The following is a 27,986-nucleotide window of genomic DNA, read 5'->3' as shown; positions in this document are numbered from 1 at the left end:
CTCGCTCGCTCCCGCTCTCGCTCACGTTCACTCTCGCTCTCAAGCTTCGTTGCGTTCGGTTCGCATAAAAGTTAATGCTGCCATTTAACAGTCGCAGCCGCAAGAATCTTCAGCATTGGGCCCCCTCCCTGACTAGCGACACGTTCGCCTCAGTCGCAGTCGCAGTCGCAGTCGCTCTCTCAACTCTCTGACTTGACATTGACTTGAGGCGATGCTCGGCTCAATCGTTCAATCGCTCCAAAAATTACACTGCGGAAGCTGCGCAGATTGCCAAGCATTGCAGGCACACACACACACGCATACGCACATTTATGTTTATATATTTTATATTGTTAAAAGGCACAAGCATAAATCCCAACATTTGCCCTCAATGCGGAACTTGTCAATTCAATTTTATGACCACAGCGAATCAAACTCAGTTCATCCCAGTCCGTCCGTCCGTTCGTCCGTCCGTCCGTCCGTCCTGCTCTCTGGTCTGTCAATCGCTCAGTTGTCAGAACTTTTAGTTTTATAAACATTTTGAGCAATAAAAGTTGTTGCAATTTTATTTTATTTGTAGCAAAAACTTACATTTTAATTCATTCCTGCAGACTTTAGCTTTGTTTTTTAATAAATTCTTAACTTAACTTATTAATGCATTTCTTGCTTAATATTTTAATGAATTTCTTTTTATAAACGCTGCATATTTTTAACGCTTTTAAATTAAGCATTTACATAAATTGTTTTAAGTTATTTTTTGAAATTTTTGTATTGCATATTCAATTTTTTTAAATTAATTTTTATATTATTTTTTTACTTCGCATTTTTGCTTTTTTATACAAATTAATTTTTTCTGCTTAAATTTAATATTTTTTTTATTATACAAATTAATTTAAAGCATTAATTTTGAAGCATTTGATTTTTATATTTTATTTTATTAACATTTTATACAAATTAATTTAAATTTCGATTTTTATATTTTTTATTTTATTAATTTTTTGTAAGTTAAAAGCCTTAATTTGAATAATTATTTTATTAATTTGTTAAGCATAAATTTGATTTTTATATTTTTTATTTTATTAAATTTTTTGTAAGTTCAAAAAGTTATTTTGAAGGTTGCTAGATTTTGTAGGCTGAGACATTTAAAAATCTTTATATAAAAAAAATGTATTTTAAATTATTGTGTTTAAGACTTAAATAGAGCAAATGCAGCTGAATAATTTCACTAATTTGCTGATATGAAATTAAAAAGAAATGCGCACTATTTAAAATAGCTAAAATATATTTGAGCTTATAGCTAAATGCAAAGCTATAATTAAAGAAAATTGTGATCCTGCTTGATCATGTCGGCGGCCTTCTCGGCAATGAGATAGACAGGCCCGTTGGGATGGCCGGCGATGAGATGGGGCATGATGCTGGCATCGACGACGCGCAGCTTCTGAATGCCATGGAGACGCAGACGCGCATCGACGACGGCGCTGGGGTCGGAGCGCGGCCCCATCTTGGCGGTGCCCGCGTAGTGATAAATGGTGAAGGTGAAGTGGCGCGCATAGCAGCCCCAGTAGTCGCTGCTCTCCAGCGCGAACTGGCGGCAGTCGGGCAGCTGCTTCTGCAGCAGCCGCGCATCGATGGCCTTGAACGCGGGCTGCTGCATTAGGCCGATGGCGTGACGAATGCCACGCACTGTGATGTTGAGATCGTAGGGATGGGCAAAATAGTTGGGATAGATGAGCGGATGCTGCGCGGGATTGCGGCTGCGCAGCTTGATGCGTCCGCGACTCTTGGCGCGCAAGATCATGGGGAAGATCATAAAGGCGTTCGCCTGCCTGCGCTCCAGCTCGCCAAAGAAGAGTTTGTATATGTCCGGACGCAGTCCCAGAGCCAAGCGCAGCGCTGGATTTAGCTGCAGACTGCCGCCCACCAGAAAGAGCTCCACATCCGCCCAGCGCTGCTGCTGTGCAGCCGCATCTAGCGCATGGAACGAGATGGCCTCAACGCCGCCAGGTATGCGCAGCGGTCCGCTGCCGCGCACAAAACTGGCCAAAGCAGCGCTGCTCAGAAAGTTGCGCAGCTGCAAAGTGCTGGCGTTGCACACAAAATTGACAGCGGGCGCAATGTGATCCTGCAGATTGTAGCCCACAGCTAGATCGGCTAGTGGCTTAATGCCCAACTGACGCAAATGCTTGGCCGGACCCACGCCGGAGAGCATCAGCAGCTGCGGCGTATTAATGGCGCCCGCCGAGAGCACAACCTCGCGCTTGGCCAGCACACGCTGCTGACCTGCAGCGGACTGCAGGATGATGCCATAAGCTGCCTTGGACTGCGCATCGATGAGCACCTTGGTGACCAGCGCCAGCTTCTTTATATGCAAATTGCTGCGCCTGCCCTTCAACGGATACAGATACGCGCGATTGCTGCTGCATCGGGTGCCGTTTTGTATATTCGACTGCAGGTAGGAAACGCGCAGCTGCTGCGCGCCATTGTAGTCGCCAACTGGCACTCCCGCCTGCTCGTTGGCAGCCACAAAGGCGTCGGCCACAGGCGTGCGCGTCTGACTGTAGCTTATCTTCACTGGTCCGTGTCTCCCAGCAGCAGCGTAGCCGCCATCGCCATCGGCTATGGACGAACCCTCGTATTTACGAAAATATGGCAACAACTGCTCGTAGCTCCAGCCGGGATTACCCAGCGCTGCCCAGCGATCGTAGTCGCGGCGATTGCCACGCGTATACATCATGTAGTTCAACACGGAGCTGCCGCCCATCACCTTGCCACGTGGCCAGTTGCAGCGTCCGTCGCGCATGGCCAAGCAGTAGCCATTCGATGGCTCTGTGCGATATTTCCAGTTCATCTCGCCCAGCTGCAAATAATGCGCCAGTATGGGCACATCCATGATGTAGCTTTCGGGTCCGCCCGCCTCCAGCAGCAGCACCTGCCACTTGGGATTCTCGCTGAGACGCGCTGCCAGCGCGCAGCCAGCGGTGCCTGCACCCACAATAATGAAATCATATTGCTTGGCAAGCGGCGGCTCAGCGGCATCCAACGCTTCCAAATTGCTTTGCTGCTGTCCACGACGCAGCAGCTCCAGCGTATCCAGCAGCACATTGCTGCTGCTGCTACCTCCTTGTGCCTGTGCGCAGCCTAAATAACCAAGCAGCAGCAACAGTTGCAACTGTAACTGCAACTGTAACTGTAACTGCATTTCCGCTTTGCGCTGCCAGTCGGTAGCGCCGATTCTATGCGACTGATTGGAATATTGACCGCATGATTGCTCATTAACGTCTCCGCGTCTCTGTTAATAGTTCGCATTACAAATTGCAAGGGAATTTAATAACGCTCAGCTCTCGACTCTCGACTATATATGACATATATACACTGCGCAAAATATGTCAACTCATATTTATTGCATATGTCGTATAAACAGTTTGAAGCTTAGCTTCATTTTTATACAATTTTTAAGCTTCATTCATGTTTAATTTCATATTACAATATTTTAGTATTATTTTATACAACAAAAACAATACTTTTTTAATACTTAAATGTTAACTTGTTGAACTTACAATATCGAAATAGTTTTTTTTATGATTTCTGCTGCTAAAAAAAGTTTTATTTAATTTCTTAGATTTTTAGATTTATCAAAATTTTGACATTTGTTGCTTTAACAAAATAAATAGCAATTAGTGCTTAAGACTTTATTATTTTTTTAATTTGTATAATTTTTTTTTTGTATTTTGTTCTATTTATTTGATTAAATTTTGTATTAATTTTTATTATTTATTTTGTTATTGTAAGTGAATTAATTTTTTAATTAACAAAAATAATACTAATTAAAAAAAAATAAGTTTGTTCCTTTGCTGCTCAAATAAAAACATTTATTTAACTTCTTAGATTTTTTATGACCAAAAATTATTCAATATTTTGACATTTGTTGCTCTAACAAAATAAATAGCAATTAGTGCTTAAGGCTTTATTTTTTTATTAATTTGTATATTTTTTTGTATTTATTTGTATTAGCTTTTAAATATTTGTTTAAATTTTTATACATTTTTTTATTTATTTTGTTAATGTATTTGTTAATGTGCACATACTATTAAAAAATGTTGATATATAATTTATATTTGTGCATTTTTACAATTGAAAAGTCAAGAGCTAAAAATGTTGAAAATAATTTGATGAACCTTTCAACATTTTTTAATAGCTGCTCATTTGTTTTTAATTTATATTTATGTGTGTTATTTTCTTATGCAATTTGCTCTATGAGTTTAATTATTTTTGCGCTTGCTCGTTGAAATTATTATTTATTTTTGGGGCGTGGCATTTGTCGCTGTGTAAAGAACAAAGACTAGAGCAATCAGCTGCTGCATTTATAGCAAACGACTAACACTTTTAACCAGAGGTTTTTATATCGTATACTATTTTTAATTTTTTAATTGCTATGCCGATCGTTTTTGTCTATCTCCATCCTCATGCATATTTGCAATTTTTAAATTTCGCACTCTCGCTACAACTCGATCCGCACAAATTATCGTATGGGAATAGAGATGTCTGCCGCTCTTAGAGTTTTATAATAATATTTCCGTTTCTGATGAATGCGTTTAGCACAAAATTAAATTCACGACGCGTCGCTAAACACAAACATATTGTTATAATTTTCTGCTATTTTTTTTAGAATTAAGCGAAAACTTTTCGCAACCAATTCATCGACGCGCATCTATACATCATACAACACTATAATTAGAGACAGGGCAAACAATTTTGATTTTCATTTCTACGTTTCATTTGATCTTTTCAAATAAATCTGCATTTTTCGGCTATGGCCAAGAATTATTTCGTTAGCAATCAAAATTATAGCGCTTGTCTATCACTGAAAAAATTAGAAATAATAATAAATACACAAATTGAAATTTTCATGACTCAATTGCATTTTCAATTAGCAGTTTTACTTTGCTGAAAGTGCTATTTGAAATTAAATTAAGTTAACTGATTAATGGTAATTCGCTTTAATAGATAATATTAATAAATTCAATGCATATAAATGGTTCCGCAGGTAAAAAAATAAAAACAAATTATACATATTTTAGAAATAAAATCATTAAATTATCAAAACTTTTGATTATTAGCAATTATTATTATTAATTTTTTTCACTTCTAAATATATTTTTCTTTTATACATTTATTATTGTATATTTTAAAAATTTAGCTGTCTTGATCACTTGTATTTTATTTCATTATTAAATATATTTCTTTTATTAATTTATTATTAATTTTATATTATTTATACTAAATTTATTTTTTATTAATATTTTTATATATATTTATATATAACATAAAAAAAAAATGCTTGATTATATATTTTTAGTAACAGCTAATTATTTTTTTATATATTTTTTTATATTATTTCCAATTATTTAACATTTTTATTATAATTATTGTTAAATATATTCGAGTTCAACTAAACTAGAGTTTGGATGAATAGAATTTCAGCGCTTTGAGTTGGTAGGCGGTAGGCGTGACCATTTAGTTTTACCCTCGACATTACAAACTTTCGATCTTAAGTTTTATTCATCGAATTTGAATTCGAAGAACAGTTAGCAGCGGAAACTTTAATAAATTTTCCATACACAAGCCACCAAAACCGCAAAAGCGACAGCAGAATTAATAATGTAATTAAATGATTTTTTTTTTTCTGACAGTGTAGTGCTGAGAAATATAAAAACTACTGTATCAAAAGTACTTTAGCGTCTGTTTCAACTTGTTTGTTGCTTTATCAGTGCATCAGTTAATGCTTTAAGCCAACTGCTGCGGTTAGAACCTCGTCAGTTTCTTGACTGAGCCACACTCAAGTTTTTGTTTTTTTTGGTTGGCAACTCGCACTAATGATGACATTCAACTTTTCGTGTTGGTGGCAATCGAGTCAAGGCCCAAAAGCGCCGCCAACTAGTGCGCAATTTTGCAATTTTCGTCTAACGGCAATTAATGTGCGCTTTTTGTTTGTTAGAGAGAGAGCGAGAGAGCGACTGGCTCAAGAATTTTTGTTGGCCTGTTGTCTTTGACCGACTTTTTCAACCGAAACTGGCTGTTGGCCACAAAATTCTCAGTTGCCAACCATTTTTGGTGAACCTCGACTTGGCCAACAAATAAATGCGACACTGGCACTGACATTTTTGGCAGTCAGGATGGGCCAGCAAAGCTTCGAAAGAACAAAAGCACAACCATAAGCATGACTTGGGGTTTTTTTTGTTTTATATTGAAGCCACCAATCAACTGTTTGGCATTAATACAATTTACAGCTGTGACGAGCTGTTTTTTTATGTTTGCATACAAAATACATTTGGGGTTTTTCCTTTGTTTTTATAGAAAAATTCTACAAAAATCTTGTTTCGATTTTCTCTCTCTCACTCGCTCAATTTATTAACTTGGTCGCCGCCGCGTTAATGTTGCAGTCGCTACATAAAAATTTATTAGAAAAAAAATTTCAAATTGGTTTTTGTTTTTCTGAGTACATCACTTTCAAGGTTGTCGCTCACATTAAAAGAGACCGCATATAAATAAAAAATATTTATATGTATGCTAAGAACGTTTAACATTAAGCTTCAATTTTTGTGTACCTTTTTATTTAATATTAAGAGCTCTGCTGTACTTAGTTTTTATTTAATTATATTTATAATTAAAATTGAAGCAATTGAAAGCTTAGAAATATTTTTTAGCTTATAAATTACAGGAATAATTTAACTTGTGTCAGTTTAAGACTCAATTTTAAAATAATAATTAAAATCAATATAAAAACTATAAGTAAATGCAAATATTTTTTAGCCAAATAAATTGACCAAACTTATTTTTAAAAAACAAATATAATTTTAAATTTACAAAATCAAATATTTCTTAATTATTATTATTAAAATATATTCTTATCTGCATTGCTGACTAAAAACTTTTTTAATTGTTTAAAGCTAAACAATGTAAAGTTGACAAAATTCATTTTTAAATAAACAAACAAAATCAAAATTAAAATAAAAATATGCGTAAAGTAAGAAAACTCAAATTTAAAACTATTTAAAAAAATTTAAGTAAATTTAGCTTAAAATATTTTAAAAAATTCAAAACTCAATTTTGAAAAAATATTTTGCACTTATAGCAAATTTTTGCATATTTTAAAAGCAAACAGCAATTTTATATTTTAATGTTGAACAAGCTTAAATATTTGCTGCCCTTTGGCAGCTATTAAAACTATTGGTAGCGTCGTTAAACTGATATATTGCTTATGATAATGTGAGCAGAGAAGTTGGGCAGCTGGAATTTGCTTTAGAGCGTGGGGTATATGTCGAGTCGAGCTATAGCGAGACTGACATTTGCATGAAGTCTAAGCAGGCTAAGAGGCTTAAGTGAGAAACAAGTTTGCCTAAAATTCTAAGTGTTTACATTTAGACTTGGCCCAAGCAATAATTTATTTAAACAAAAGCAACGAAGCCGCAATGCCCGCCACAAGCAGCAAGAAGAAGCTGACGCAGCAGTCGCAGCGGAAACTGCATTCAACTCAAAGCGATAAGCCCAGCACTTCCGAGCAGGTGGTCATGGCTCTGCATGCCAAGCCCGAGCCCAACAAAAACTCTGAGCAGCCAGCAGAGCCGCTGCCAACAGTTGAGCCAACAGTTGCTGCTGCTGCTGCTGCTGAGCCGCCTGCTATGCTGGATGAGCAGTCAGAGTCTGAAGCGGAGCTGCAGGGATCGGGTGGGCGCATCTTGCGCATTTTAGTGCGTTGCCTTGCCTACTGCGGTTTGCGCATTGCCGCCGGCTTTGGGCTGAGTCGTCAGCAGACTGCTTGGTATAAACACTGCTGGGATAATCCGAGTCCAGATGCCTACACTCGCGGCATTGGCGCCATGCGCACCGCCGATCCCTTCATGCTGTCCGAGCCGGCGCTGCAAATGCCTAAGGCGTCCAATACAGCAACACAGCCAGAAGCAGAGCAATGAGCTTGCCCAGAACTTTTAACACATTCACTGATTTGAATATTTGAAACACTCAAATAAATGCAAGTAGCTCAAATAACATAAAATATGCATAACATAATTTAACGTTTTTTAACAGCTTCAAATATTTTGAAAACAATTTTTAAAATCTTTGAAAATTTCTTAATGTTAAACAAACGTTGCGCTCTCTTTGTGAAATTCTGAAACTGAACCATAAGATCTCAAAAATCATTGCTAAGATTTTTTGTAAAATACTTTTTTGAGCAGCTGTGATGTAACTAAAAGATTCTCAGAATATATGTGGGAAATAAAAAAAATTAAAAAACATTGCCAAGATTTTTGTAATATTTTATAAATATTCTTTCAATTTTGGAAATAACTAAAAAATGAAAATAATTGCCAAGATTTTTTGTAAAATATTTTTTGAGCAGCTCTCTGAATGTTTCTAAAGCTTTTTCGATAACTCTAAGAGTCTTACATATATTTATAAAATCTTTAAATAAACTTTAAAAAATATTCTAAAGCTTTGTATATTTTTGTAAATGCTTAGAAATTAAATTATTAACAAATTCAATGAGTGCGCGCATTTAATAGAGTGTAGCTAAATATAAATTCTATTTAACTTAGCTACACTTCCGTTTCGATTTAACAATCCAAGTTAAGTGCTTGAACTCTCTGAATTCAACTTCCTCAGCTCTGGCGCCGCCGCCCACACAAACAATAGCAAAAGCCAAATAATAATGAAGCCAAAATAAAGCGCTGAAATTGCTTTAAATATAAACATTTTTGTTAGCTGTCAATAGAGCGAGCGCAAATAATTGCACACTCGAATTGAAATGTGCTCTAAGCCAAGAGCCAAAAGCCAAACAAATGGCAGTGGTAAAAAAGAAAATGAGACAATTGATAAGTTGGCTGTGCGTAGCGAAGCGGCATTGTGAGCTGCAAGTGTATCAAAATGTTATTCAACCTGTTGGCTGAGGCAATTGAACTCGAAATTGAACAAAACTTGAGCTGATTGAGCGGCTTAGGCAGCTAATTGGGCTTAGAGCCCTATTTGATTTCCGGCTTTAAACTTAGAATGGGTGCCGCGCGCCCTTCTAAGCGCATTAAGCTGTTGGGCAAGGTCTAGAATGTTATACAAATCGTAATCGTAATCGTAATAATGATGTAAGCAAGGCCCTTCCGCTACTACTACATTGATAAGCATTATAATAAATTAGCTATAATTAACTTATATATTCTCTCTCTCTTTCTATTTTACAGGTAAGCGTTTGAGCGTTGGAATTCTAGTTATTAAAAGTAAGCTATAGATCAAGTTCATTGGGTCTGGGTCAACTGCTTAAGCTCAGGCATTATGTAAATCTTTATAACGGTTGCGAGCATAACAAGTTTATTCACCTCTCTCTCTCTCTGAAGCGCGCGCTCGCGCTCTCTTTAGAGGAAGCAACTTTGCAGCGCAGACTCTTCCGTTAACCATTGACCCAGTTTTTATTTTTATTTTTATAATTTTTTGCAACATTTTTGCGCGCTTTATTTTTAAGTTCGAAGGTCGATGTGGTGACAGGCACTAAACTGTGCAAACTCATTCTGTTCACGTTGTGATCTGGGTGGCGCACACGCGGCGTATACTTAATAGACAATTTAACTGCAAGCGGCGCTGCATTTTTGTTGCTTAATCAACCATCAGCTATTCCGTCGGGGTCTTTTCACTTAAATCCAACTCAACACTTAGCTAATCATAATTAAAATATTTTGAAAAACATTTCCGTTCTTGTCTTTCAATTTGCACTGATTAGTGCGTTTCGGGTCCAAACACCTCAAGCTAAGCTCAAGCTCAAGTTCCGGCTTCCGATTGCTAATGAAACATGAAAATTGTTGCAGAAGGTCGCGCCACGCATCGCAACGCACGTAACCAAACACACAAATATGATTTATAGCTTTGCATGCTGGGGCGTTGTTAACTCAACCCGCGCGCCTCACCCCCCGCTTAACTAAAAGCTGCTTCCAAGTTCAAAGTTGAATTTACGACAATCGCCCTTCAACTTGTTGTTGGCTCTAACGATTGGCTGTCCGTCCATCTGGCCATTCGTCTGTGGCTTTGTTTATGTCAAATTTGCAGCCAGCACATAAATTTCGAATTTAATTTGCATGCGCTCGCGTGTTTCACTTTGTTGACTGGCCGCCGCCGCGCCTTAGTGCTAGGCTATAAATTTTTTATTCAAACTAATAGAGATGTGCGCGTGACTAGGCGATGTTTTTTCCATTGCATATGCATATGTTAAATATTGTTATAAAATTCTAGAGCAAGTAGAAAAACTATCGCTTGTTTTTTATTAACATTTTCTGGATTTAGACATCAATTGCAGTTGTTAGTTAAAATAAATGAGAAAATATTACTTTTTAAAATGCAATTTTGAATAGTTACTAGCACAGATTTAAAGCTAAACTAGTAACAAATTATATTTAATTTGCCAAAATATTGCACATTTTTTTTTAATATAGTTGCATGTGCAACTTTAAAGCTTTAAATTGCAAATGCAATAAAATTTTGTTGATTTATGGAATTATATAAATTAGAAAATAAATCTTTTCTCTGTTCTAAAACTATGCGAACCAACTAACTAAGGAGTGCTCAGCCTTTATCATTGCTGATTGTTTTTAGTATTTTTTATATAAATTTAATATAATTGATTAATGGAAATTTTATAATTCAAACAAATTCAAATGAGTTCATTTAATTGAATCTAAACAAATAATTGCTTTAAATTGAAATTTCAATGTGAAGCGCAGACAAATTTAAGATTTTAATCAATTGATTAAATTTAAAAAAGAAATCGTGTTTAGCATATACGAGTTAAAGCACATGAATATGCTAAATGAATCGATTAATACGATTGCATACAAATTTAACATATAATTTATATTTGCATAATATATATTTTATTTAGGCTAGGGAAGCTATGCGATGTTTAAGCCTCTCGCTATATATCGATAAGACGCTGTTTTGTTTTTATTTATCGATTTTTATTAAATACTTATTTATTTGTTTATAAATAATGTGTGCGCTATAAATAGTCAAAAATAAAATTAATAGCTAAATTAAATATGAACAGCGAATAATAAAAAAAAAAATAGCAGATTATATATAAAAATTAACTAAAGATTCTAGATTCTAGAATATATAGTATATACGACTATGACTCGATTTCATGCAATGCCAGAATAAAAGAAGAAGAAGAGCATGGCAAATGTTTCTTGATCTTAACTCTGTGCTCCGCTTTGTGCTAAAGCTAGTGGAACCCCTGAGCTATGGCTGCTTAAGTTTACAGTTAATTGTTCAGCTCTAAAGTATTATTGCTGCTGCTGCTGCCGGCGTCGCTGCTGCTGCTGCTGTTGGCAGCAATGTGCACAATATTTTTGCTGCTGCCACTGGCGTCGCTGTCGCTATCGCTGCTGCTGCTGCTGCTGCTGCTGCTATCATGACGCTTCACTTTGTAGGCGGGATTCTTGAGCCAGTCCTCCTTGATGAGATCAGCGCCCTTCTCGGCAATCATAATAACCGGCGCATTGGTATTGCCGCTGCTTATGGTGGGCATAATGCTGGCATCGATGACGCGCAGGCCGCGCACGCCGTAGACGCGCAGGCGCGGATCGACGACGGCCTCGGGGTCCCAGCTGGGTCCCATTTTGGCAGTGCCGCATGGATGGTAAATGGTCATCGATATGGTGCGCACCTGGCACTCCAAATAGGCGTCGGACAGGAACTTGTGCTGCTTGCAGTTGGGCAGCGGTTTGCGCCAGACGCGCGACCCAAACTGCTTGAACACCTCCGCCTCGGCAACGCGCAGCGCAATCTTGGCGCCCTCTACGAGCGTCTTGGCGTCCAGCGGATCGTCAAAGTAGTTGGCATTGATCAGCGGATAGTGAAAGGGATTGGAGCTGCGCAGGCGCACAGTGCCGCGACTACGCGGACGCAGCAGCAGCGGCATTATGGTCCAGCTGTCCTTGTTGGCAATGGGCTGATAGACCTCCTGGTAGACGGACTCCTTCAGGCCCATCACCTTCTTCACCCTGGCGCCATTGTCCGAGTTGATCGAGGCGGGCGCCATGTGGAACTGAATGTCCGGCCAGTCGATGCTGCGATTCGAGTACGGGGTGTGCACAAAGGCCAAGCCCTCGACGCCGCCCAGCGTGGTCATCGGTCCACGCTCGCGCAGCACATACTGAAAGGTGACGGCGGTGGGATTGAAGCGATCCTGCACTATGGCCACGGGCTTGTCCACCAGGAACGTGAGTCCGCCCATGCCCACATGATCCTGCATATTCTCGCCCACGGGTAAATCCTGCAGCACGCGTATCCCATGCTGCTCCAGCTGCTTGCGCGGCCCCAGCCCCGAGAGCATCATCAGCTGCGGCGTATTGATGGCGCCCGCAGCGAGGATCACCTCACGCCTGGCCGCAATGCGATACACTTTGCCATGCTTCACAAACTCCACGGCCTGGGCGCGCATGGTGCCCGGCTCGATGACGATGCGCGTCACATGCGAATTCATCGAGAGGTGAAAGTTCGGGCGCGAGCGTATGGGACGCAGAAAGGCTTTGGCGGTGCTGCAGCGTGAGCCGCGCCTAATGGTGCCCTGGGCAATCATGAAGCCCGCCTGCTGGGCCCCATTGATGTCCCGATTCTCGTAGCCCAGCTGCGTGCCGGCCTCCACAAAAGCAGCAACCAGCGGCGTGTGCCAGGGCGACTCCTGCACCGTCAGCAGCCCGCCACGTCCATGGTACTGGCTCTTGGCCAGATACGGATTGCGATTGTCCTCGGACTTTTTGAAATACTTCAGCACCTGCTCGTACTCCCACCCAGTGTTGCCCAGCGCCGCCCAATGGTCGTAGTCATGGCGATTTCCACGCACATACAGCATATAGTTGAGCACGGAGCTGCCGCCCAGGACGCGTCCACGCGGCCAATTGCAGCGATTGTTCTGCATGCCCAGACACGCTTTGGTCGACGGCTCCGTCTTGTAGGCCCAGTCCAGTTTGCTCAGCTGCAGATACGCCGCCAGCGAGGGCACATCCGAGATCTCGTTCTCGTCCGGACCCGCCTCCAGCAGCAGCACCTTCCACTTGCGCAGCTCGCTCAGTCGATTCGCCAGCACCGCGCCCGCCGAGCCGCTGCCCACCACAATGAAATCGTATTCGGGCCACAGGTTCAGCTGATCCAGTGGCCGCGACTCCGGATCGACTGCATCGTAGCGATAATAAGTGATCGCCGCCAGCATCAGTGGAATCAGCCAAAGTCCGGTGGTCACAACGCCGAACGTGGACTTGATCACCGTCGTTATGAACAGCAAATTGAGCACCATCTTTCTCACTCTCTCACTCACTCTCACTCTCTTTCGCTTTGTCGCTCTCTCGCAAATTGTTCACTCTCTAGCGTTTCTTTCTCTTGTGCATTGCGCTGTGCTCACAGCTTTTGCTCTCTCAGTTTGCCAGCTGCGCTCTTTGCTCTTCGTCGGCGTCTGTAATGGAAAGAGCGCAAATTTATTAGTTAAAATAATTTAGCTTACATTTAATCTAAAGCTAAAGCAGCGATTAACGCCAAACATAATGAAAACTGTTGCAAATTTTTGCATTCAATGAGGTTTAATCATAACCAAACAATTTAAAATTAACAATAACATTTATTGTTAACATTTTGCAGTTATTAGTTATAAATTTATTGACTACAATCTTTAATTCATAACTAAATTTCCAGAACAAACTATTGCTATTTAGTTTATTTTTAGCTGCGTTGCTTAGTGTCAAATTTAATGCGAGCATAAAAATAAATATAGAAAAATAACAAAATTAAAAAATTAGTTTTTATAAAGCAGTTATTGCTTATCTTTAATTCATAGCTAACTTTTCTCTAATAAGTTGCAGCAATAAAACAAACAAACAATTATTGCTTGTAAGTTTATTTTTAGCTGCAAATTTAATGACAGCCTAAAAATAAATATAGAAAAATAGCGGAATTATTTTTTATAGTATTTATAAAGCAGTTATTAATGCCAATACAAATTGTGTTGATAAATTTATTCCAATATAATTGTTTAACAATTTGTTATGACTTTAAATTAAATTTGAGCAGCATATTAACTATATTTATTTTAATTTAATTTAAAACAGTTTTTTTATATATCGCAATTAATTTTAAATAAATGTCGAGTCTACTTGCAGCTCAAAAATTGCTGCTTGCATTAAAACTTGAGCAATTTGCTTGGCCAACTATTGCATAGAACTCAAACTGCAGTTGGCAATTAAAATTTCGTTTGTTTATATCGAAATATTTGGTTTATAATGAAATTCCGTGCACGATTGCGTTGCTGGCTGTGATTGCATCAGCGGCTAGTCCGCCCGCCTAGGGGCCGACTGGGGGCGACCTTGACGGCTAATGCGGCCAATATCGTTAAGTGTTGAAAAGCAATCGATGCCACAACCAAAAGCCAAAAAGCAACAATAGCAGCGACTTATAATGAATGTTTATCACGCAAATGCCGTTCAACTGCATTACAACAACAACAATAACAGTAACAGCAACAACAAAGCGACAGTTTTGTTATTTGTCTTTCAAATCGTCGACGTCGTTTTGCTTTTATTACAATATCAAACAATCTGTGATGTAACCGAGAGCAGCAACCAAAATTGTTTATTGTTGTTAGCTGCTTGTTGTTGTTGTTGTTGTTGCTGTTGCCGGCATAATTGGCGCGCTCGATTGCTAAACGCACACACACGCATTGGTTGTGTATGTATTTGTCTTAGACACATGTTTGATTGTTTAACATTTTGTACAAATTATTACAATCAAAATTGAAATGTTTATTACACTTTTTGCTTTCATTTTTAGTGTATTCAAAATTCGTATTTACTTTATGAATTTTTGGGTACATAATTCATTTGCCTTGTTCACTTGACTTGGCGATCAGTTGGTCAAAGCTTTTACAGCAGCTGCTGTCACGTTTGTTGTTGTTGTTGTTGCTGTTGTTGTTGCCATGCGGGTGTTGAAACGTGCAGTTTACAGTTAAACCAACTACACTATCCAAAAATCTGCGCCTCAGCTCAGTTCCCAGCGTTATGCATTATGCATAATTTACAACAAGTGTAAGATGTACAGACTGAGCGACAGACAGACAGACAGACAGACAGACAGCCAGCCATGTATGCGGCTTTCTTCGATGCTGTAACCCACAAAATATGTCTGAATAAAAATCAGATCCTAACACGACATAGCTGAAGACAGCAATGGAAAAAAATTATATAAAATCTATTATTATTATTTAAAGCAAAAGCTTTGGCTTGGCGGCTATGCGTTGAATATTTATTTAGTGCAGATAAATAACGAAAGCAGCGCTGCTGCTTAGAAAATTAAAAAGAAAAAGTAAAAAGAATAATATAATAAAAAAATATAAATAGAAATTAAATATATTTTTGAGTTACTAACTGATATTGATATTTTGATACACAAATAAATTTTTGACTAAATAACTAACTAATATTAAAAGCAGCGCTGCTGCTAATTTAAAGCTAAAAAATGAATTAAAAAAATACAAATAGAAATTAAATAAAAGTTTGACTAACTAACTAACTAATATTGATGCAGCGCTGATGCGCTGATTTATACATAAAAAAATTAAATAGAAAAAAATAAATAAAAAAAAATAGAAAACAAATAAATTTTTGACTAACTAATTAAAGCAGCGCTGAAGTTAAAAACATTAAATTTAACAAAATATATGTGATTAAAATATATGTGATTAATACAAAATTTTGGCAGCTAAAGCAGCAGAACAAATAATAAAATAATATTGATTGAGCAATAATAATAATAACTGAAATTAGAATTTGGGCGGAATTGATGCTGCAAATTTGTTTATGTTGATTTAAAAGTGCAGCTTAACTTTAAAGAATTAAGCTATGCAAAATGTATGTTTTTTAAACAATACAATTGTTTACAATTAGGTGGCATTAACTGCGGCTTAAAGCACCAACAAAACTACGAGCTTAAGCTTTGTGGCTTTTGGGCAGTTTCAAGAAGTAGTTGCGCTTAAAATTTATGCCGCGCGCACTTTATTTATATTTTTTTTTTTGCCAATTACATAAACAGTTGTGTGCACTATGCTACTGTGCCAGTTGTTGTTGTTGTAATTTTGTCGCTTGACTGCGCCCAAGTGAAAGGCCAAAGGCTGCGCATGCAGCTCGAAAAAAAAGAAACAAAACTTCAAAAACTCATCCAGTAAAGTTTTATTTGGCGAAACAGGTGTTGCTAAATTTTCGAGCGCGCTCTCGCTCTCTCTCTCTCTCGCTCTCGCTCTCTTTTTCTTGTATTTTATTTTTGCACATTTCAAAATCAAAAATAAATTAAACACTTGGTGTGGCTGGCGCTGGGGCCGAGTGGGAAATTGGGTCAACGCAATGACGAAAACGAGTTTAGTAAGGCGGCGCGGACTGGGAACTGGGAATCGAAACCAGTTGGACGCTCTTCAATTGTGTATGGCGACGCTGGCAGCGCTGCCCAGCATTTGTTGTTTAAACATTTTATGTTGTGCAAAATTGTAGGCAAATTTCGTTTGGAGCTGCCGCAAGGCCGCGCCGCGCCGCGCCGCACGCACTGCAAGTGTCAAGTTGAAATAATAAATTGTGAACTCGCTTCTTGTTGTTGTTGGGCAATTAAAGTGATTTTATGCGCTAATTTGCTGTAAACAAAACTGAACTCTCTTGGCTAAGACAAGTTGAGGCCAAAGTCAATGGCCCAAGAGTTTTATAATAAATGTCGCTGCTGCTGCTGCTGCTGCTGCCGCCTGCGGGTTGTAGGTTGCCATATTTAGATGTCAGTCACCTTGACAATGCGCAGCAATCAGTTCAAGCTGCTGGCGCTGCATTTGCAACATTAAACGCAACAACGCGCAGCTTAATTTGACGCGCGTTGCGCTTAATTGTTGCACGTTTGTGTCCTAAGTCTTTTGTTTTTAAGCGCCACGCTGCGCTGACTACAAGGATTTGCAATTTACAGTTAGCTGCCGACTTTTACTTGCGGCTTGCTGCTTGCAACTTGCAACTTGTGGGCGCATTTGTTGTTGCCACAGTTGAGTGCATTTTATGTATAAATTATGTTAATGCGCGCAGCTGCAGCAGCAGCAGCTGTCCCTTCATGTGGCACACACACACACACACACACACACAGCCACTTACTTGTTTTGTATGTAGCACGCTGCGTTGCTTGGAGTTAAATTTTTATTTAAATTATTTAACACACTTGGGCGTATCCTGCGCTCTCGCACACTTTAAATTAATTTAAAAAAAAAAATTATATTTTATTTTTGAAACACACACAGAGACACACGCTGCACGTCCATGCGGCTGCGTTGCACGCTTTCAACTAAACGCGAAATCCGTGCAAACGAGCAAACGAAGTCAAGCGCCAGCGCCAGCAGCAACAGTTTGGCAATAGCAGCAGCAGCAGCAACAACAACAACAACAACAACATTTACTACAATAAACAGCAATAGTTAGCAAGCCAAGCGGCTGCTGCTGCTGCTGCTGCTCAAACTTGTTGGACGCCCAACAAGTTGCAGCCGCTGATAAGACAAGCGCACAAGCGTTGATAATGTTTTGTTGTTTATAATAATTTATTTTTTAAATTGCACTAATTAAGCGCTTACATTTATTTTTTCAATCTAAACTTAATGGCAAACTAAATCAGTTGAAATTACTTTTTTTTTAAATTGCAACAGGTTATAAAGTTAATCCAAATTAGCGTAGCAAAAATAGACGTAGCAATTTTTAAATATTTTAAAATCACTACAGTGTGAGCTAGAAAGAGATAGAGAGACAGAGACAGCTGAAGCAAGGGCAAGCTTAGAAAAAATAGACAGCGTCTCAAGCTGAGCGACTCAAGAAGTTTTTGGCTAACTTAACTCAGAACTGCTGCTGATTAAAAAGATTAAAAACTTAAATTAATGCAAATTGTGCTTGAAACTCAAAAGTTAGCAATTCGCTTTTTGTTTGTTGTTGTTAGCTAATTTACAAACATTTATAGCAATGCAAATATAAAATAAAAAAAGCTTGATTTTTAATTTGAACAACAGAAATAGTTTAGATTAGATTAAAATATTTGTTAAAATAAAATATAAATAAAAATAAACTATTGCTATATTTATTTTATTTTATTAAAATAGCAAATATTTTATTACATAACGCAAATTTTTACAGCAGCAATTTCTTTTTTTCGTATTAACAATAACAATTTGTTGTTATTCTCTTTACTGCTCAAATTTACAGTTTATAAACATTTAAGCATCTATAGAATACATATATAATTTATTTTTATTTATTTGAATTGTTACTAATTCTATAGTTTATTATTTTGCACTTATAATTAATTATAAATGTTTCTATGTCTCAAATACAATTTTAGCCAATTCACTTAATTGTTTTTGGCGCCTTTGTGCTTTGTCACGAAAACCTTTAGGGTCAGTTTGTATAATTTTGTGCGCCACTGTTTACTACTTAATACAATTGCATTTGTTTGTTTGTTGTAACGAAATTAAGTTGATTAACTTTGGCCCAAATTGTGCGCAACGCCGCGTTCGTTGTTGTTGTTGATTGACCGCATTCCACAAATTACACACACACATACACAGCTGTAGACAGCTTAGTGTTGCATGCGGCATTCCCCACTCAGAGCAATGCTAACTAAATGAAATGAAATGAAGAAGTGGGCAAAGCGAAAAGTTTATTAATTTATTAGACAGAAAACTTGGCTGTTGCCTTTTTGTTGTTTTTGCTTTTTCGCACAATGTGGCAACAGCAGCAGCAGCTTTTGTGGCAATTGCAGCTCAACATATTTTTGGCGCAACTTTGTCAATTTGTGTGCGTGTGTGTGCGTGTGTGTGTGTGAGCCGGCTATAATTTATGTAATCATTGAGCGCAACAAAAGCAACAGCAAAGCAGCAGAAGATTTAGTTGCGCTGTTAACTTCCAACGCTTTGACAACGATTTTTTACTCTTGTTGAGTGTTAAAATGCAATTAGCGCAACAACCACAACAACAACAACAGCAACAACAACAATGTTGCCAAATCTTTAAACAAAAGCTTGCAATACTTTCGCTCGCTCTCGCTTTTTGTGAGCCGCCAGGAAGCGAATTGCACCTGCCGCCTGCTGCAACTTGAACTGGCAACCTCCTTCACTTCAACTTGCAACTTGCAACTTGCAACTGCATCTAATTAATGACCAGTTAAGGGCACTGGCTACCAAATAGATTGAGCTCCGGCCTACGTGAGCTCCATCAAGTGCCAGCTCGCCGTGACGCAAGTGCTTTTGTTTTTTTTTGCTTTTTCCTATGAACTGCACTCAAAACATTTCGTTTATTTTTTTTTTTTTGTGCTTTTGTCTGCTCAATTGTAAACGAAATTTCATGCATTTGCCGCTGCTCTTTGTACGGCATAATTTAATGAAATTATTTGATTTCGTGCTTTTGTTAGTTGCCAAAGCCAAAGCCAAACAAAGCGAACACGAGTGCGACATCACGTCGTCGTCGTCGTCGTCGTCGTCGTCAGCGGCGCTCAAGTGTTTTGAAAAAAGCTGCAAACTGCATTTGGTTAAGGGCTAAGTGTTTATTCCAATTTTACAAAAAATAGTTCAATAGCATTTTTATGTATTTTAGACATATATTTATTTAGTAAATTATAATTAGGTAAAGTTGCCACATAGCAAACTAATTTAACAGCAAAATACACATCTGTATAAATTGGAATTTTATAATTTAAAAAATAAATAAATTTGAAATGTATTTTAAATTGTTTTATCTTTTAGTATGTGTCAACATCACTTGTTTTTAAATTTGTATTATTTGTTTTATATTAAATCTCATTAGCATTACATCAATGTTAGATACATAAAATATTCAATTCAAAATATATTTGAAATTCAATTTAACTTTTTACGAATATAGGCTAATGAGTTGCATAAAAAATAAACTAATGGCTAATCGATCACAGTTTGATTTATCAAAACAAAAATATATGTCAAATTATTTTTACATATTTTTAATGCTTGCATAAATTATTAAATAGCAGTCGATATTTCTTTCAAGTGTTAAAACTATATAAATATAAATTATATTTAATGCATTGAGTCACTTTCAATTAAATCGTTTGCAATTTACAATTGCCAATTATTTTTACTTAACAAACAAACATTTATATACTTTATAAATAAATATTAAATATATTTTATATTGATTAAAAATAATTTATTTATATTGCTATAAATTATTTCTCAAGCTTCAAACATATATATAATTTAAATAAATATTAAATATATTTTATATTGACTTAAAACATTTTATGCATATTGCTCTAAATTATTTCTCAAGCTTCGCAAACTTTTTATTGCAGGCTCAACAAGTTTAATTAATTGTGAAACGTAGCAAACTATTTTATATGCAACACTCTAAAATCAGAGCATATATTTTCTATTAATGTTTGTAAGCTGCAATTGCAACGCTATCGCTATCGCCAAATCGCAGCTTGTAACTGTTTTCAAATATTTTGCAACAACGCAGCTTGCCACATATTTGACCAAAAAAAACCAAAAAAAACAACGGAGCTTGTTATTTAAGCCAAAGACCACGCCCAGTTTTGGGTACATGAACAAGCGTGTTGACTACACAAAAATGTGTCAATTTGTAGTTGTTGAGCTTCCCAGTTAGCCCCAAGCCGAGCCACAGACGCGCGCTTAGGCGACTAATGACCCAAATTCATGAACTGACCACAGACACTCTCAGTGTGTGTGCGTGTGTGTGTGTGTCATCATCCAAGTTTTTGGTTGGTGCGCTCATCGATTTAAATGCCTCACTCTTCATTAACAGCGTCAGCGTCAGCGTCAGCGTCAGCGGCTGTGGCGTTTGGTTATTTTGTCATGCGTTTTCTCATTTCTCAGTTCAGTTTGTGTCTGTTTACTTTTGCTTTTTGGCCAAAACGTCTTTCGCATAACACTTTCCATGGCACGTACGCCAAGCCGGCTCTCTCCCTCTCTTGCTCTCGTGCCATGAGTTGGCATTTTGCTTAAATCGAATCAAATATTTACTTTAGGGTTCCACAAAGGGCCTTATATAATCCACACGATAGTCGCCTTGGGTGGTTTCAACTCGACTCCATACATACATATGTCTGATTAATAAGTAGCTATATATCATTTGGCTTTGCCGATTTGTTTTTTATTGACTGCATGCGCGAATTGCTGCAGATTGCGCTGCTATTGTCAATTGGGCAATTGCCGCTGTCCGGCCAAATTAGCGCTACGACTTTACCAATTGGGCCATGTTCCCGCCACTTGCTGTCAGCAGCTCTCTGCTCTGTTATCCAGCCTGACACCTACGAAATAAAACGTGACCGCGCCGAAAATGGAAAGCAAACTAACCTTGACTTGAAGCGCTCTTAAGCCGGAAATGTGTTGAGCCAAGCTGAGCCCCAGCCCCAGCGGCCACTATTACGAAAATATGATTTCATTTTAGCGTCAGCTTACAATTTTGACATTTGGCCGTACACACTTAACAATCTCAATCTCAAAGTAATCGCTGCAAGCGGAAGCTTAAATGAAAACTGCAATTTAAATTGCGTATACGCCTACTGCGCATTTGAATGAATTTTGTATGTTGTGCGGTTGTTGCAGCAGCTAAATGCGTAGCTGGTTGTGTGTCTGTGCTATACACAAATAGGTGCGCATACTGGCTAAGCAACAAGTGCATAAGCTGTTGCATACTTTTGTGAGTTGTGTAGTTTTTGCTTATTGCTTGTTGCTGTTTGGGGGGCGGCAATTTGGCAAAGAGGCGTGGTTTGAGCATGCAGAAAATTCTAAATAAATACTTAATTGATTTTTAAAACATAATTTGCTTACACATTCTATATAAGCAAACGCTATAACAAGCAACAAGCTAATTGAGTTTACTAAATTTCTTTTGCACATTATGTTTCATATTAAATTGAAACGACACAACGTGTAATGTTATAATGCTTATACCCTAAGCACATTTGACTGTTAGCTACTCTTTAAATTCATTACTATATACTATACTATATTTCATTGCTAAGCAAAATTCGTAAAATTCAAGGCTATTAACAACTAAATAATGCTTTGAATATTTGAATTGCCGCTGATGTATTATTAAACAATATAATAAAAAATTGCTTAATACAAAAATCTCTGCTGCTATAAATATTGAATGCAATTTAAACATCGAATTTATTTATTGTTTTTAATGACGCAATTGCATAAATATTGCATTGGATTAAAATAAGCAATAAATACAAGCTAAACAGTTGTATATATTTAGTATATAAATAAGCTGCAAAATCAAAGCATGAAATATATTAAATAACGAAAGCTTAAAAACTAAAGAAACTTGTGCAATTACAAAAAAAATTAATATTATTAGTTACGCAAAAAAAAAAAAACAAATGTAAGCTAAATGGAATATACACATTTGACTAGTTGACGAAATTTAGTAGCTAGTGGGAGTTAGCCAAGTTAGCCGGCGGGGGCGGGCGCGGGTGCGGCGGCTCGACGCGCGCCCCAATCCTCTTTGATCATGTCGGAGGCCTTCTCGCCAATGGCAATGACCGGAGCATTGGGATTGCCATTGACAATGGTGGGCATAATGCTGGCATCGACGACACGCAGACCGGAGACGCCATAGACACGCAGGCGGGGATCGACGACGGCGCCGGCATCCCAGCTGGGACCCATGCGACAAGTGCCCGCCGGATGGTAAATGGTGAAGGTGAACTGCTTGATGCAGCAGGCCCAGTAGGCGTCCGACTGGAAGGCGAGATGACGACAGCCTGGCAGCGGAATGTTGTGCAGTCGCGAGCCGAAGCGCTGGAAGGCCTGAGTGTTGGACACATTGATGGCCAGCTTGATGCCCTCGACCAGCACATCGATGTCCTGCTGATGGGCAAAGTAGTTGGGAATGAGCTTGGGCGGCTGCAGCGGATTGCGCGAGTTGAGCCGCACCCAGCCGCTGCTCTTGGGGCGCAGCAGCAGCGGCAGAATGGACCAAGTCTCGCTATGCTGCAGCGGCTTATAGACGGTGTTATAGAAGCCATCGCGCAGATTGAGAATCTTGCGTATTTGCTCGCCGCCGTCGGAGTTGATGGAGCTGGGCAGGAAGTGGAACTGCATGTCGGGCCAGTCGACGGCGGGATCTTGGTATTTGGTATTCAAAAAGGCCACCCCCTCGACGCCCGAAAAGGTCATGGGACCGCGCTCCCTGAAGATGTACTCCATGGAGACGGGGATGGTCTGGAAGCGACTGCGCGTCACAGTCAACGGTGCGTCGACAACGAAGGTGAGTCCACCCAGCCCGACATGATCCTGCATATTGTTGCCCACCGGCAGATCCGAGACGACGGCTATGTTGTGCTCCTGCAGATGCTCGGCCGGACCAATGCCCGAGAGCATGAGCAGCTTGGGTGAGTTGAGTGCGCCGGCGCTAACGATGACCTCGCGCCGCACAAAGACGAGCTGCTTGCGTCCGCCCTTCATGTACTCCACGCCCACCGTGCGCTTGTGCTTGTCGAGCAGCAGGCGCGTCGCTTCTGCGTGCAGCAGCACGTCGAGATTTTTGCGCAGGCGCACGGGGCGTATGAACGCCTTGCCCGTGCTGCAGCGTGAGCCGCGCCGAATGGTGCTCTGGGTGAGCATAAAGCCCGTTTGCTTGGCCCCATTGATGTCCCGATTCTCATAGCCCATCTCCATGCCCGCCTGCAGGAAAGCAATGGAGAGCGGCGTGCGCCAAGGCGCCTCCTGCACCGTCAGATAGCCGCCAGTTTCATGATAAGGCGTCGCCGCCAAGTAAGGATTACGCACATCCTCGGACTTGAGAAAATACTTGAGCATGGTGCTGTACTCCCAGCCCGGATTGCCCAGCGACGCCCAATGGTCATAGTCGTTCCTCGAGCCACGCACATAGACCATCGCGTTCAGCACCGAACTGCCGCCCAGCACCTTGCCGCGCGGCCAGAAGCAGCGATCCCCCTTCATCGCCTGGCAGTACTGGCGCGTCGACGACGGCGTCGTCTGGTACTTCCAGTCCAGCTCGGTGAGCTGCAGATAGCCCGCCAGCGCCGGCACATCCGATATCTCAGTCTCGTCGCCGCCCGCCTCCAGCAGCAGCACCGTCCAGTTGCGCACCTCGCTCAGCCGATTCGCCACCACAGCGCCCGCCGAGCCGCCGCCAATGACCACGAAATCATATTGCCGACGTATCTGCAAAGCAATGGGATAGCATGAGTGGGAGTAGAACAAACTTAAGCTCAAGCATAATTTAAAATCAGCATCAGAACATCAATCATTTTAAATAATAAGCAAAACGCATACGGCGAATTTAAAATAATTTAGCAGCTTTATAAATTTTAGTTTGATGAGTTTGAGGCTTTGAGCAGCTTGGACTTAATGAGCTCTTCAAATTGAATTGCAAATTGCAGATTGAGAATTGCAATTGTAGCTTCAATAAATTAAATAAATAAATTACTTTGAGTTGAGTTTGAGGCTTTGAGTTTTAGCAGCTTGGACCTCTAATCATTATTAGCTTAATGAGCTCTTCAAATTAAAATTGTTTGAAAATTGTTAATTGTGCATTGCAAATAATATTAAATAATATTTATATAAATATTGAAACAACTCTCAGCTAAAATTTGCTATTTGCAATTGGGATTACTCAGTCATTTAATTGTTTATGGCATATAAACGAATTGATTAAATAATAATCGCTAAGCAAAAATATAACGGCTTTTTTTAAGCTAAGCTAATCAGTTTCGGCTTTTTTTAAGCTAAGCTAAGCAGCTTTGCATTGATTAAAAAGAAACTATGAAAATGCATTTAAAAAGTTTTGCACTAAGCAAAAAATAGCACAAAAAATTTAATAAATATGAAATTAAATAAAAAATAAAGAATTAAAGTTACTAAATAATGCCGAATTCTTTTACTATAATCATTTATCAAAATAAAACTAAGCTAATTGCCAAAAATTGCGCTTATTAATATTTTTTTTGTTAATAAGCATTAAAATTACTAAATTCTAGCTTAAGTTTTATCTGCCAATTCACATTGCTTAAGTTTTCGATTTTGTTTGTGGTCTACATACGATTGTTGGCTCCTGGACTTTGTTCTCGGGATCGACGCTTTGATAGCGATAGAAATTCATGCCGATCGCCAGTAATGGGATCATGCCAAGTAAAGACGTCATTGTGCCAAACGCCATGTTTCAGTAATTGTCAAATCCAAGGATCCTCCTGGCAATTGCGATTCGGGACGCCGATGCCGCCCAAGCTGGCGCGCTGCTTACTCGACTGCGCCGATTGGCTGCTGAAGCTGCCGACGGGTGCGCTAGTGGATAGCGTGGAGCTATTGCTGTCGCTGGTGGCCAAAATCTTGGGCGTATAGTTGCGTATGCCGCCGGGACGCGCGGACTTGAAGTGGGCGCGTGCACGCTCGTCCTCCTCCAAAATATCCAGATACGATTTGATATACAAATGATGGCTCAGATAGTGCTTCTGCTTGTCCAGCGAGCGACTGGACTTGCTGGAGAGCAGCGAGCTGGGGCAACCGCTGCTGCTGCTGGCCGAGCTGCTGCTGACGGCGGAGAGCGAGGACAGCGAGGAGCAGTGACAGGAGGAATTGTAAATGCCGCTATCCGAGCTCTGCGAGCTGCTTCGCTGCAAATACTTGCCCTGCAGCTTGGCGTAATGCGAATCCGTGTCCGACTGATGGCCACCAGCAGCGCTGCCCACGCCCAGAATCTTGGTGCGCTCGTACGTCTGCTTGGTCAGATTGTACTTGTGCCGCAGTCGATAGTTGGCGTCGACGTAGTCGTCGGTGCTGTTCGAGCTCAGGCTGCTGGACAGATTGCTGGCGGGCGTATAGATCGGATCCTTGTACACTTTTCTCGGCCCCCCCTGCGCTGCTCGCTTCTGATTTTGGTTATGGTTATGGTTATGGTTGTGGTTGTGGTTATGGTTGTGGCTATGGTTATGGCTATGGTTGAGGTTATGGTTGTGGTTGTGGTTGTGGCTGTGGTGTTGCTGCTGCTGTTGCGATATCTCTTGGCCCATATTTCAACTGCAATATGGACAGAACTGCAAAGAGAAAACCACAAATTATAATAATTATTATTAATTTTTGCATTGTTGTTGTTGTTGTTGTGTTAATTGAGCAGTGCAATCTCGCAATTGGCTGCAATTAAATTTTGAAGTTGCTGCCCCAGTCATAACCGAAATTTTATGCCACTAACTATTGCTTAGATGCAGCGTTCCGGGTAATTTGTTATGCTAATTTATTTAAATATTTTTCATACCCAAAAGCTAAGCATTTTCTGCATTTTATAAGTATTTATTTATAAAGAGTTGTTTATATTTTACTATTGACACTGCTTAGTCGACATTAAATAGTTAAATTAGCAACAGTGTTGGCAATTTAATTAATTACTTTTTAAATTATGCTTAAAATCTGATTCAATTCATTAATATTCGATTTTTAGGGCATGTTTGATTTTTAAAGAAACAATAATGGAAAAAATCGAAACTAAATAAAAATTTTTTCACTTCTTGCTACAAACACAAATACAAAAATTATATTAAGCTATAAATTCTTGCAAAAATACATATTTTTTATGAAAATAAATTTAAAAAAAAAAAAATAAATTATATAAAGTATTAACTCTTGCAAAAATAAATATTGCCATATTATTGCATTTTTTTTTAAATAATATTAGAGAGTAATATAACGAAATTATGAAAATAATATTTAAAAATTATTATTTATTGAAAATGAAGATTTTTTTGTAATTTCATGTATTAATTTGTTTGTTTGAATAGCTTTTTATATGAACAGCAAACAATGCTGCTAATAATTAATTAATTAGACTTCAATTTAACACATTAGTCATGCAAATAGATTAGTATCAATTGTTTAATCAAAGCAAATATTGATTTTGCTTATATATTTAATAAAAAAAAAGCAAAACTACGTCAATCATTTATGATTATTAAAACAAAAAGTTTTGTCTAACGCATTAAAGCTGAGAAAAGAAATTTATTGCTGTGATATAATGTTAGATGGGGAGAGACTATCACTTCAGCTCTTTAAGTGAAACAACAAATTTATTAATATTAATTTTTGTCATTAATGAGCGCGCGGCCACAGCCCAAGCGAAACGAAAGCGAAACAGCTGCAGAGCTTATTAAAAAATTACTCCAATTTTGTGTTAATCCTATGCAACAGGGCTAAACAAATGATAAAAAAAAAATAAATAAAGATAAACCGGTTGAGCATTGTGAATTGTTGGAACGGAAGCTGTGGCAATCGCGTTTGATTGATCAATTGATGCATGCGCGCAGAGTTGATGCTGCATGCGCGTAGTCAAACAAAAGACTTAGGCAACGAACTTGTTTACATTTTTCGCAAGCCGAACGAAACGAAATTAAAGTTATCGCATCTACAGACGATTGAATATTAAAATACAAGCAAATGGATGTCAAAATAGTCAACTCATTATAAATCTCGCTCGCTCGTTCGCTCTCTGTCGCACTGTCTGTCTGTCTGTCTGTCTGTCCGTGTGTTGCTGGGGGTTGCTGCGGGGTCGCTGGAGTCTGACAAGTTTTTCAAGTTCAATGCCGTGTGTGTGTGTGTGTGTGTGTGTGTGAGGCGGAAAAAGTTGCTTTAATTCGTCGCAATACTCCTGGCAATTGCAATTGCTGCGGCTGCGGCTGCGGCTGCGACTGCATCGCATATTATTATTATAAAATGCAATTTCGTTATTTGGTTTGTAGTCAGTTCAGCAAATGTCTGACTACTGTTGCTGCCGCTGCCGCTGCCGCTGCCGCCTGGTGTCAGCTTTAATTGCTTGGCAGCGGTTTTTCCAACAACTTGTTGTTGCTGCTGTTGCTGTGGTCGATTTAAACGATAGCATAGTGAAAGCCACTAGAGCTTCCTACTCCTGTCT

At 39.0% G+C, this 27,986-nt stretch overlaps 4 protein-coding genes across 7 annotated transcripts in view; 1 reads left to right on the top strand and 3 right to left on the bottom strand.

Annotated features, from left to right (window-relative positions):
• Nucleotides 1-27,986, top strand: part of LOC108606250 (flotillin-2) — a 94,989-nt gene that overhangs the window by 15,673 nt on the left and 51,330 nt on the right. The gene's annotated exons all lie outside the window — the stretch shown is intronic.
• On the bottom strand, nt 1,269-3,209 carry LOC117134958 (glucose dehydrogenase [FAD, quinone]). The gene has a single exon (XM_033294601.1). It carries the CDS (start codon nt 3,176-3,178, stop codon nt 1,295-1,297), a length of 1,884 nt encoding a protein of 627 aa, XP_033150492.1. The 5' UTR covers nt 3,179-3,209; the 3' UTR covers nt 1,269-1,294.
• On the bottom strand, nt 11,330-13,475 carry LOC108606244 (glucose dehydrogenase [FAD, quinone]; the record flags this gene model as incomplete). The annotated part of the gene is made up of 1 exon (XM_017996188.1): nt 11,330-13,475. A coding segment is annotated over exon 1 (1,980 nt), but the record flags the coding sequence as incomplete, so codon positions are not given.
• LOC108606249 (glucose dehydrogenase [FAD, quinone]) lies at nt 22,496-25,265 on the bottom strand. The gene is made up of 2 exons (XM_017996194.1): nt 25,131-25,265; nt 22,496-24,253 (listed from the first exon to the last, which is right to left on the bottom strand). Exons 1-2 carry the CDS (start codon nt 25,245-25,247, stop codon nt 22,514-22,516), a joined length of 1,857 nt encoding a protein of 618 aa, XP_017851683.1. The 5' UTR covers nt 25,248-25,265; the 3' UTR covers nt 22,496-22,513.

Source organism: Drosophila busckii, chromosome X, assembly GCF_011750605.1.
Source record: "Drosophila busckii strain San Diego stock center, stock number 13000-0081.31 chromosome X, ASM1175060v1, whole genome shotgun sequence".
Classification (NCBI taxonomy): Eukaryota; Metazoa; Arthropoda; class Insecta; order Diptera; family Drosophilidae; genus Drosophila; species Drosophila busckii.
The sequence above is the reverse complement of the archived record's forward strand: the minus strand, read 5'-3'. Positions and strand labels throughout refer to the sequence as shown.

Excerpts from the sequence above, each read along its gene's own strand:
- LOC117134958 (XM_033294601.1), bottom strand. The coding sequence starts at position 3,178 with ATGCAGTTACAGTTACAGTTGCAGTTACAGTTGCAACTGTTGCTGCTG.
- LOC108606249 (XM_017996194.1), bottom strand. The coding sequence starts at position 25,247 with ATGGCGTTTGGCACAATGACGTCTTTACTTGGCATGATCCCATTACTG. Across the intron at positions 24,254-25,130 it reads AAGTCCAGGAGCCAACAATC|ATACGTCGGCAATATGATTT; the intron begins GTATGTAGACCA and ends ATTGCTTTGCAG.